Source organism: Capricornis sumatraensis, chromosome 14 (assembly GCF_032405125.1).
Source record: "Capricornis sumatraensis isolate serow.1 chromosome 14, serow.2, whole genome shotgun sequence".
NCBI classification, from domain to species: Eukaryota; Metazoa; Chordata; class Mammalia; order Artiodactyla; family Bovidae; genus Capricornis; species Capricornis sumatraensis.
The window spans coordinates 54,128,266-54,139,607 of NC_091082.1; the positions used below are offsets into that span (position 1 = coordinate 54,128,266).

General features: G+C 52.0%; 1 protein-coding gene across 1 annotated transcript; it reads right to left on the reverse strand.

Annotated features, from left to right (window-relative positions):
- Positions 1-1,913: 1,913 nt before the first annotated feature.
- Positions 1,914-8,386, reverse strand: PHF13 (PHD finger protein 13). The gene is made up of 4 exons (XM_068986459.1): positions 8,333-8,386; positions 5,622-5,723; positions 3,507-4,041; positions 1,914-2,984 (listed from the first exon to the last, which is right to left on the reverse strand). Exons 1-4 carry the CDS (start codon positions 8,369-8,371, stop codon positions 2,758-2,760), a joined length of 903 nt encoding a protein of 300 aa, XP_068842560.1. The 5' UTR covers positions 8,372-8,386; the 3' UTR covers positions 1,914-2,757.
- Positions 8,387-11,342: the final 2,956 nt, after the last annotated feature.

Consider the following 11,342-nt stretch of genomic DNA (forward strand, 5'->3'; position numbering starts at 1 on the left):
GACCATTAGCTGGTCCCAGATTAGCTAGGCAGGCAGACACAGCTGACAGAACAGGCTCAGCCCCGTGGGACCCCCAAGTGGAAGGAGAGAATGAGTACAGGGCAGATTCTAATCCCACCTGCATAAGCTTAGAGATGGCTGCAGCTATTACCATGCAGGTTAACCACTCACTGGGATTTAAGCTAATGCACAATGTGAAGAAATTGTGAAAGCTATTCATGTCTCTTCATGCTGTGGTTTGTTTCTGGAGAATTTACTAGAAAAGTGTATTAAGGGCTGTGAGAATGTTTCATCCTGCTAAACCAAACTGACTCTTAACTTCCCAAGTCTTGTTGTAACCATGATTTAGGGAGCTGGTGATGAAGGGTCAATCCTTCAGCATAGAACACAAACACCTAAAGCTAGACATGAACCTCAAAGTAGCAATATATTTATTTACAAAATATACAGTTTCACAGAAACAGCTTCGCTTTATACACATAAACTTTATAATTACACAGAACAATGTAAACGATGTTAAGTGTCTGGCCTGGCCAAAGCCGATGGGAGGGTCTTGCTTTGGGGATGACAAATTTCCCTCCCTTCTCCATCAGCCACCAACCAGGAACCCGGAGATGGGCCATACCTAATTTGCATAAAGCTGATTGCAGCTGCCCAGCTCAATCTTAACAGAAAAACCGTGGCGTCCTGACTTCTTAAGACACCACCCACAGGGATAACTCTGTTATAAGAACAAAAGCAAATGAAGGAAACAGAAATCGAGATGAGTATCAAATGCCTTCCAGAGGCGTCACCAGGAACTGAGTCTTCTAAGAGCAATATGGTAATTGCCAGGACTGGCAGCTCCACCCTAAAATCACACCTATTCTTAAACACACTTGTAAAACTGTGGAGTTTTTTTTTTTTTAAGAGAGAAACACTTGGAAACTTTGGCTACTGTCATGGTGAAGACACAGGACAGGCAATGTCATGGTGCAGATCTTTGGCAAATTCCTCTCCAACTTTTCCTGGACTTTTGCCCTAGTCAGAGCCAGACAGTTGTCTGGGGAGAAGGTTGTTTCTAAGCCAGCTCCTATTTTTCTCTACAGTAGAACATCTCCCTTGGGGCTCTTCACAATAAAATGGATTTCAAAAACTATTTCTCTCTATTTTTGTGTTAATAGAAACAACAGAATTAAAAATAAAACAAAAAAGGCAGTTGGCTGGTCAAGCATGAAAGATACTAGGACAAAATACAGGCTCTGATCAGCCAATTACAGTTCAACCCTCCTGGTGCTTCAGTGAGAGAACATGGACACAAGTCCGCCTGGTGGCTCTATACATGGGGACCATGTAGAGAAGTCCCCCTGTGGGAAGACTGAGGCTCCATCTTGATGTCAATAAATATGCCTGACTTGGGCACCCTTCCCTCTTCATGCTTCATAAGAAATAATGTTTATGAAGACACACTCATCAATATACAAAAAAAACAATTTTGAGAACAAGTATTTAAACTGCTAGAGTAATGTCAGTTTCGAGGAACACAGACGTCCTCCCCTCTCCCTCAAGCCTGAGACCCATCAGTGTCCCGCCACATGGCCCTCCAGTGGAGGCCTGCCGGGCTTCAAACTCCCTGGCCTCTCCAGAGCTGGCCTGCACAGGGGTCGCCTCGGTCCAGGGCCGTACTTTAGATCTAAGGAACTTTGCAAAGTTCAGTGGTACCTTCCTGGAGGCCAGCGTTACCATCTCACTCACTCACCAACTCAAACCAAAAAACTGCTTCAAAAGTCCTAACTTTGCCCCATAGAACCAGCAGGCCAGCCTGTACGAGGGGCATACTAAGAATACCCATAAGGGAGGCCTTCCTCCCCATTTTCCCTCCCCTACCCCAACTATGTGGAGAACACCCTCCCCCAGAGACTGCCTAACCTTTAATGTCGCTGCTAGAACAAAGTGAGGGGGGAGAGACAAGGAGAGAATCCAGGCGCCCCCTCACTTGAAAACAGCTTGCTGGGCACCCCCAGGCCCTCCAAAGCCAACTGGAGAGGAAGGGAACCCAGGCAGAAGTCTGCCAATACTTTTGGCTATTTCGTGCAAAAAGACAGGTTTTTTTACATCGTGCAAAACAGGAAACTGAGTTATGAACACGGGCCACCATGACCCCAACCCCCTTTCCACAGAGAAGCAGCTGCACAGTGTCCCCTTTAACAAACCGAAGAAAATGTGGGGCTCACTAGCAAGCTCACAACCCCTGGGTGAGGCCAGGGACTCCATCCCCAGGGGAACAGGCATAGGGGAACCACTGAGGGAGGAGTGGCTTTGATGGTTGCTGTACAGACACTTATGGTAAAAGACGGACTGGAGAAGTTCACACGTATGGCGGTTCATAAACAGGCCAGGGAAACAACATCTCCTCGCGCCAACACAGCGGAAGCAAGAGAAACAGCCAGCACTTGTTCCGATCGGCAGGAGTTTGTCAACAATGAGAGCAAAAATGCACAACGACCACACACCCTCATGTTCGGCTGGACCAAACCCGCTGCGTTTGGGTGTGCAGTCCACCTCCACTGCAGAGACCACAGCTCCAGCAGCAGCTCTGGCCAACGAGGATTTTATTCAGTCACTGGCTATGTACAGTTTATACCTTGGACAGCTGGTCCTTTCGTGTAGGCACCTGAACGGCAGGGGTCTGCCCGCGCTGGAGCTAAGAGTCCTGTGCTCAACTAAGACCAGGGCCAGCAGGCCCACAGTCCCTTCCAACTCCTCGCCCTCCAGCAGTCAGTCCAGAAACAGCTTCCGGGAGCCCATTCGGGACCGGTTGGAACGGCGGATGTCAAACTTGGAGTCCCGGCACTTTTGGCAGACGAACACTTCCGGAACGTTGGACTTCCGGATCTTTGCACAGGACAGGTGAATCCAAGTGTGGCACTCGTTGCACTCTATCATGGGGCGGCCAGCAAATGGCTTCATGCAGAAGCACGTGACCAGGTCCCAGGAGTCGTCATCTGAAAGCAGAGAACCACGTAAGAGTGGAAAAATCTCTCACAACACCCCCAATCAGAACCCCTCCCATCAGGAAAGCCACCCTCCAAAGGGACGGAGCAGCTGAGCTACAGTGAAACCAACTTCAAGTCTCAGGGTGATACTTCCCGCTCTGAAAGTGCACACGTGCACAAAAAGCATTGAAATGTGTGGTAAGAGGAATCCCCACAAGGTGGTTATTCATGAGCTATGTTATTTTCACATTTTGAGGACTGCTCTGGAATGTTCGCTGTCTTCAGCTGTGATCACCCCTTCCTAAACATCTCGGCATCTGCCTTCTTACACCCTTTCCCCTGAAGGTGGTGGGGTATGCTCCCCTGTCCCCTTCCAAGGAAGGAACCACCGCATTGAGACTCCGCACCTCATGGCAGGCACGTGGGATCTCAGCTCCTCGACCAGGGATTGAACCCACAACCCCTGCAGAGGAAGGGGAAGGTTAGGGTCTTGAATCCCCACTCTTAGCATCCCACCTCTGGGCCACTCACCGGAATCCACCATGATGTCTTCGTCGTTTCCCGTACTGTCTTCGTCCCGGAACACCACCTGCTTGCCCTGCCGGACGATAGTCCGTTTGCCTTCAGTTTTTATTTCTTTGACCTGATCCGGTGACACCGTGGTGCAAGACCCACTGGAAGGAGTATCGGAGTCCCAGCCCGAGCAGGGGTCTCCAGCGGCCTGGGGGATATCCTGCAGAGTGGGGCTCGTGGGGGTTTCTGCATATGGGTCAGCGGCTTCCAGCTGCAGCAAGCCCCCCACGTAGCCCTCCTTCCCAGGCACATCACTGTCCCTTCGCTTCCTCTTCTTCTTCTTCTTCAGTTTGTCAGTCTTCTTTCTGTCTAGCAGGAAGTTACTAGGCTTGGCTCGCTGCAGGAGGGTGGGCTGCAGGTGGCCAAAGCAGCGGTCAGAGACCGGCAAGGGCACGGTGGACGAGATGTCGGCAAAACTGGCATCCCAACCGTCGCTGTCGATGGTACCAGCGGTGCTGTTGGCGGGGCTGGGACTGCTCCTCAGAGGGACTTCCTGAAAGGACAGAGAAAACACAGCGCTTCTGATTATTTCAACTAGTCTCCAATACCAAGAGCTGGCCCTGAGCAGAGCTTCCCCAGGACCCTGTCCCTCAGCTCTCACCTGTGCTATTCTTTAGGAACACCGTCACTAGGATTTCGTGCGTCCTTCCAGCTACAACATGAACCCTCAAGGGGGACCTCCAGCCCTGGGTGAACCCTCACCAAGAACTTAGTTGATACTCAATCCACTTCTGTGACAGGAGTGCCAAAGACACACCCTCAAGCTCTTGTCTTTCCTGATTTTACAATCTCCCCCAACTGTCCTCCCAAAGGATGTACATTTTAATTAAGTGAATGTAAATTAATGGTGAGGATGTTCTGATACTTTTCTTTAAAAACTTGGAGGCATCTCAAAATACTCCAAAATCCAAGTATGTAATTACTGTGCCCCAAAGCAGTGAGTTCAAGTCTCTGGTCCCTTCAGGTCAATCAAGCAAACTGCTACTGTTTGTTTATGTGCAAACAGTAACAGCATTCATGTAGGCGTTATCCACCTAGCTGGCAGTGGAAACAATAACCCAGTGCTGGGATCTGGCCTCCTAAAAATACTGGATTCCTTTCTCTTGAGCCTTGCACAGTATGAACCAGGCCCCTGAAGTCTGAGCACCCTGGCAGCGCTGGTCCACCTGCCCATTTCTCAGAAAGGAAAAAATGCCTTAATTTACATGGGATTCTGGCCACGAGTCCCTGAAGATTCTGTAATGACACCAGGTAGGGCAGGGTGGACTGGGCCTGACTCTTTGATCTGCTTGAACCCCAGGCTCCACCACCAATGAGCCTGTACCCAGAGTAAGGAGTTCCCTCTCTGTGCCCCAGTGTCCTCATCTTTAAAATGGAAGAGAAAAAACAAATAAATACAACAGAAACAAATAGGGAATCCCCAGAAGTCCAATGATTAGAATTCAGCACTTTCACTGCTGGCCCTGGGTTGGATTCCTGCTCATGGAACTAAGATCCTACAAGGCATGTTGGACAGCCAAAATAAATAAACTACTAATGAAAAGGATAAGTAAAAGCTCCTACTTCATATCATTATAATGGCCCAAAATAGAGCCTAGCCAGAGTAAGCTCTCGGGGATTCCCTTGTGGCTCAGTTGGTAAAGAATCTGCCTGCAATGCAGGAGACCCCGGTTTGATTCCTGGGTTGGGAAGATCCAATGGAGAAGGGATAGACTACCCTTCTGAATACCCAGTATTCTGGCCTGAAGAATTCCATGGACTGTATAGTCCATAGGGTCGCAAAGAGTCGGACACAACTAAGTGACAGTAATCTCTCAATAAACATTGGACATTAGGAAGATATCACTTAGATTATCTGTAAGCAAACTTTGAAAGTTTATCGAACCATTTCTAGGCAAGTCTACATTTTCCATCCGTTTTAGGAACCACTTCCCAGGCTCGTCTTAAATCTGTAAGAAAGATTTCTGCCTGACTATTATGGCTCAAGTCCTCCCATTCAATCCCTTACAGACCCACCACCTTGTCAAAAACGCTGGTTTTGCTGCCAGCAAGGTCTCTGAAGTGCTGAATTACCTCCTTTGGATAAGGGATGTAGCCTGCATAGGCCAAGACAAAGGTGCAGAATTTGTTGAAATCCTCCACGGTCCTGCGCCGCTTGTAACTGGGGGAGTACTCCTGTTAACAGCGAGAAAAGGGAGCAAGTTTGGAAGCAGACACTTACAGGTGACATCAAAGAAACAATACTAAACAGGCTGGAGCTTTCATAGTCTGCCACTCAAAACCACACTGCTAGATTTACAAATACTCTAGAAACAAGATAAGGTAAGTTTGGGTCAAGAATTAACAATTTTCAGAAGGCTGAAAGAGGAGGTATGCGATGCTATGCCAAGAATACTGGGATACTGGTTAGGAGATAAAAGACTGTACAAAAGTCTATTTATTAGTGCTCATGTGGCGTTTTCTGACATTATCTATTAAGCTTCTACAGGCCTATTGAGAGCCCTAATAATTAACATTTTTGCCACAAATTTTCCACTTTGAAGATAAACTGCTGTAGCTGAAGTATTTTAAGTGACTTTAGAAGTGAACTACTTTTCAACCTGCAGAGCTCAGACTTGGAATCCTGGACCTGAATCTCGCCTGACCCCTCCCCAGGCAGGGCTGCAGGAGGACCCCCTCCTCCAACTCGGCTCTCTCCTCCAGAGGAGACACTTCCTGCTGGTCCCTCTGGCTCCTTCAACACCCGGGGACAAAGCACCCCCCAACCCAAAGAACAAACCAGAAACAATCCTGCTATCATTTAGAAAACCTAACTCTGTATATAATTACAGTCACTAAAAGCCGCCTGCAAGGCAGGAGGTTCAATCCCTGGGTGGGGAAGATGCCCTGGAGGAGGAGAAGGCAACCCATTCCAGTATCCTTGCCTGGAAAATCCCCTGACAGAGGAGCCTGGAGGGCTACAGTGCTGCAGGCTTAAGGACTTGGACGTGACTTACAGACTGAACAACAAAACCATTTGCATACTCAAGATTAAATACTAGAAATTTTGGCTTGTGTGTCCCATCCCCATTCAATTAAGAATCGCCCTCAACTAGAATTGATTCTCTGCTGAGAAAGAGGAGCTGGGAAGAAAAAGATTATTTGCTACTAAGCAAAACAACTGTGCTTTTCTTCGGTTCATTTGACTAGCGTATTTTACTTGGGTTTTCTTTAAGCACTTTATTACCCACCTCAATCCCATCCTTAGGAGTTCAGCTAACATTTCCAGAGCCGAGGGGCCCACTTCCCACTCGGATGAAAGTAGGGGGAGGAGATGACGGGGTGGGCTCCGGCTTCTGCCCCAGTCCAACCACCCCCGCCCCCTCAGTCCAGCGCGCCCAGAAAACAGCGCGGGCGGCCTGCTGCCCGCAGGTCTCCTTCCAAGGGCTCCACTTCTTTTTATTTTCTCAACTCGGTGCTAGCAAACCGCCTCTGCCCTCAGCCCTCGGCCGCCCAGACTCGGAGAGGCGCGCAGGAAAGCGGCGAGGCAGAGTCCGCGCGGTACCCAGCGCTTCCAGCGCCGGGGAGACCCTGCCCCCACCCGCAGGGAGAACTGACCGCCCTCCCTCCGGCTGGGTGGTAGGGCTGCGGCCCTCAAACTCGCGGGGAGAACTTTTATTTCGGCGGGGAATGTGCTGAAGTGGGTCAGTAGCCGGGACTCCGAGTGGATGGCGGCGGTGCCCTCGGGCCCGGGGCGGGGGACCCGCGCCGCTCCTACCGCGCCGGCCGCCCCGGCCCCGCCAACGCCGCCCGTAAGAAAAGCAGATGGCGGTGCGGCCCCCTCCCCGCCCTCCCGCGGAAGCCGCTCCTCGCAGACAAGCGGCCCCGGAAGGTGCGGGGCCCATCCCGCGGGGGAGGGGGCACGAGTAGCCGGGCAGGATTCGGGGTCCGGGACTCGCAGGCCCCGCGAGCCCCCGAGGCGGCAGAGCGGCGGACTAGCCCGCCCGGCGCCGCCTCCCCTCCCCCACCCGCCGGCGGCCGGACCCGCACCCCGGACTCCGCGAGCTTCGGGAGAGGGAGGGGACCGCGGCGGGGGCCCCGGGGGACGTGGGGCGGCCGGGAGAACCGAGGGCCGATCCCCGGAAGGAGGGGGAGCCGAGGCGGGGCGAGCCGAGCTCGGGGGAGGGGGCCCTGGAGGGGGAGGCAAACGCGCTGGGGGTGGGAGCACAGCTCAGGCCCCCGCAGGGGTGGGGACCCCGAAGGACGAGCCTCCCCCACCCTAGCCAGAGGGGGCGGGGGCCGAGCGGGAGTCAGGGGGCGGGGCGCGAGCCACCGGGCCCGGGGGGATTAGAGGAGGCGGGGGCGCGCGGAGCGGAGTCCCTGTCCGAGGGGGGCCGCGAGCCCCTCTGGGAGGGGGTGGGTGATTCCTCCGGAAAGCGGGAGCGCAGGGCGGAGGCGGCTCGGACCGAGTCCCCGGGGGCGGGGAAGGGGAAGCCAGGCCGGCGAGGAGGGGCCGGGGGCGCAGACAGGTCCCCCGGCTACGCAAGGCCGGGGAGAGTGGGCGCGGTGACCACGGGGAAGGGGCGCCGGGAGGACGCGGACGCCCGCGGAAGGGACGCCGAGGATACGGGGGGCGGGGAAGACCGGGCGCGGGCCCGAGTGGGGGGCGGGGCTGGGCGCCCGGGGGGCGACGAGAGATAGCTGGGGGAGGGGAGAACGGCGCTCGGCCGGCGGGGGTCCGCCTTCGGGAGCACCGGATTGGCCTGAGGGCGCTCAGGGGCTTTCGGGGCGCAGCTCTCACTCACCTCCGGGTGGAAAGCGGCGGCGCAGGAGTCGGAGTCCATGTTCAGGGTGGGGGGCGGCGACCGCGGACTGCAGGGGCCGGGATGCGGACGCCGGGCCACGGGGCCGCTCGGAGTCGGGGGCTCTGGCGGCCGCGCAGGGCGAAGGCGGACCCGGGAGGGGTCGCCCCGACTGGAGATGATGGGGGGGTCGGTGTGTCGCGTCCTGGACACTGTACTCTTGGGCCGGCGGCTCCACAGCCGAGCAGAGTTGTCGATGCAGGTCCTGCGACCAGCGCGACTGGAGAGGCGGGAGAGTCGCTGCGGGGGGCGGCGGCGGCGGCGGCGAGCGGGAACCCGACCGGCTCCCCGACCTGACGCCCAGTTCGGCTCGTGTCTCGGGAGGGAGGGCGGGAGAGCCGCGAGGGCTGCCGGGAAATGTAGTCTGGGAGCGACGGAAAGCACGGCGAGGGGGCGGGCGCGAGGCATTGTGGGAGTCATAGTCCTCGGCTCCGCCTCTGAGGCGCACAAAGGCCCTCTCGAGGACTCCAACCCCCAGAGAGCTCCGCGGCGGCTGCTCGGTCTATGGAGACAGTGGCTCGGGGACCTGAGACCGCCGGAGCGGGGGAGGTGCGGGGACTCGCGCCGGCTCGGCGATGGGGGAGGGGCGGCGCAACCCAGAGCGCCTCGGTCTCCGCGCGGGCGGGGGGGTCAGGGGTCGCCCCCGCGGGTGGGGGCGGGGCTGACGGCCTTGGTCGTGGTGGGCGGCGGCTGCGCCTCCTGTTTCCCCTCTGGGACTTGGCTTCTGTACCCCTTGTGGAACTGGGGTCTCCACAACCGGGCGGGGACGGCGGGCTTTGACGTCGCAGCCGCCCCACGGCTGACTCCCCGCGCCTCGAACCGGGCGAAGCGAACTTGTTTTCACGGCTGTATCTTTCTGGCCGGCTCCGGGGCTCCGGGACCGCCGACCGAGTCTCCCCCGTAGCAAACACTTCGAAGTGTCGGGTTACCAGCGCATTTTAAAAAACTACACCAGTGTTGCCGGTGTTTTAAAAGTGTTTTAAATACGCTTTTTTTTTTTTCTCCCGTTCGCCTAACCTTCACCTCAGTCCTGTTTTTTTACTTTGCATTGAATTAGTTCCTGAATGTATTCTTCGCAGGATTACAACAGTGGGTGAGGCGAAAACCCGATAGAGATATAGAGATATTTGGCATTGACATTGACTTTGTTTACTGATATTTAATTGAGTTGGCTGTACTTAAATACTGGACCGCGGAGTATTTTACAACTTTATATGTTGAAGGTTGATTGACTCTGAACACTTAGTTGAAAATTAATTGCTCTGATAAACTTGCCATGAGGAGGCCTCAAGTACTTTAATATTTTTAATAACCATTTGAAAGAGAAAAGTCTATATATGAAATGTAAATAATTCAATAACATTAGGCGGCTTCGAAGACAAACTGTTAAACAGGAATGACATAAAATTTTAAATTCACATCAGAAAACTGACTTATCTACATACTAAATCAGAAAGATGATTGGAAGAACCCCTAAAAAATTAGACTATTTCCGTGGTAGTGAATGCTGCATTGATTGTCTATTGCTGTTTGGATGGTTAAGATAATTCTGATGGAAACACTTAGTGGTTAAGAGACTGATTTATCTTATAACTACTTCTCTAAGCCTTTAATACCTTAGCTATAAAATGTTTTACTTGCCTCAATAAATAGTAGTTTACTTTTATCATTGTTGCTACTTTTTAAAATATTTCACCAAGATCTTCAAAGATTGGAGAGCTCCCCAGAAGTGATGGTAAACTGAGGTGCTTTACAAAGCTAGTAGGGTAAAAACAGACATCAGATTTAGCCTGTGAAAACATTAACACCTTCTCACAGAGTCCTCACGTTTAGGTGATTTAGCCAGATTTGCCATGTTATCTGATCTCCGTTGCCAGAGCAAAAGTCCTGAGATTTGCCAGTTTCACCCAGTCATATGCACCAGAACAACTTGTTTTGCCTAAATATGAAAGGGCCAAGAAGGACATTATCCTATTGCTAGTTTAAAGGTATAAATACCAAGAAGATAATTATGAGAGGCAAAGTCCAAATGAATAGGGGAATTTTTTTAAAAAAGATCATTATTCCCTAATAATATAACTTTTCACATAATAAACATTAAGGCCCCCCCCCAATTAAGAAACTGATAAAAAGAACTTACAATAATAACGGACTTGCTGACAAAAGAACCTAGAATTCAGGGATCTATATTGGACCACTCAGTCACACTAAGACAATCCCAAACTTAGATTGTGTCATGTGACAGTGATAACTTGCTTAGGGTAGGTATCCAATAGTTATTTTGTGACTAAGTTCTTAGTATACAAAAGTGGGCTTTCCCTGGTGGCTCAGCACTAACGAATCCACCTGCCAACTCAGAAGATGTATCCTTCCCTGGTCAGAGAAGATCCCCTGGAGAGATCTTCAGTGGAAATGGCAATCCACTCCACTATTCTTGCCTGGGAAATCTCATGGACAGAGGTGCCTAGCAGGCTACAATCCATGAGGTGGAAAAAGAGCTGGACACGATTTAGCAGCTAAGCAACAATACCACCATAAAGTTGACCAGTACACCTGTTGTATTCTGCTTGTCTCCCTACCTGCCACTCCAGTGAAATAGAAAACTTCATGGAGGAAGACCTTTATCCCTCCTTCGATTCCTGTTAGAAATTTAGCTTTTTGAAGAAGATATAGATGTTAATACCTACCATCCCTTGCCTCAAAAAAGGACTATAACACCAATAACTGACCCAAATTCAATAGCATAATATATGTAGCTGCAGGGATAATGAAGTTTCCTCTCTATGACAGGCTTAGGTTTCTTCAACATATTCAGTTTATTTCTCAGGTATTCTGTACTATTCTTGGGCTCCAGGGGGTAAATCTAGAATTCCATGATTCATGCAAGAGCATCAGCCACAGTAGCCATATCTTTGTTTTCTGCTTAAAAAAAAAGAAAACTGCTACTGAATAC

Coding starts and splice junctions, on each gene's coding strand:
- PHF13 (XM_068986459.1), bottom strand. CDS start 8,371: ATGGACTCCGACTCCTGCGCCGCCGCTTTCCACCCGGAG. Junction 5,724..8,332: donor CCGCCGCTTTCCACCCGGAG/GTGAGTGAGAGC, acceptor CGCTGTTAACAG/GAGTACTCCCCCAGTTACAA. Junction 2,985..3,506: donor AGACATCATGGTGGATTCCG/GTGAGTGGCCCA, acceptor CTCTGCTTTCAG/ATGACGACTCCTGGGACCTG.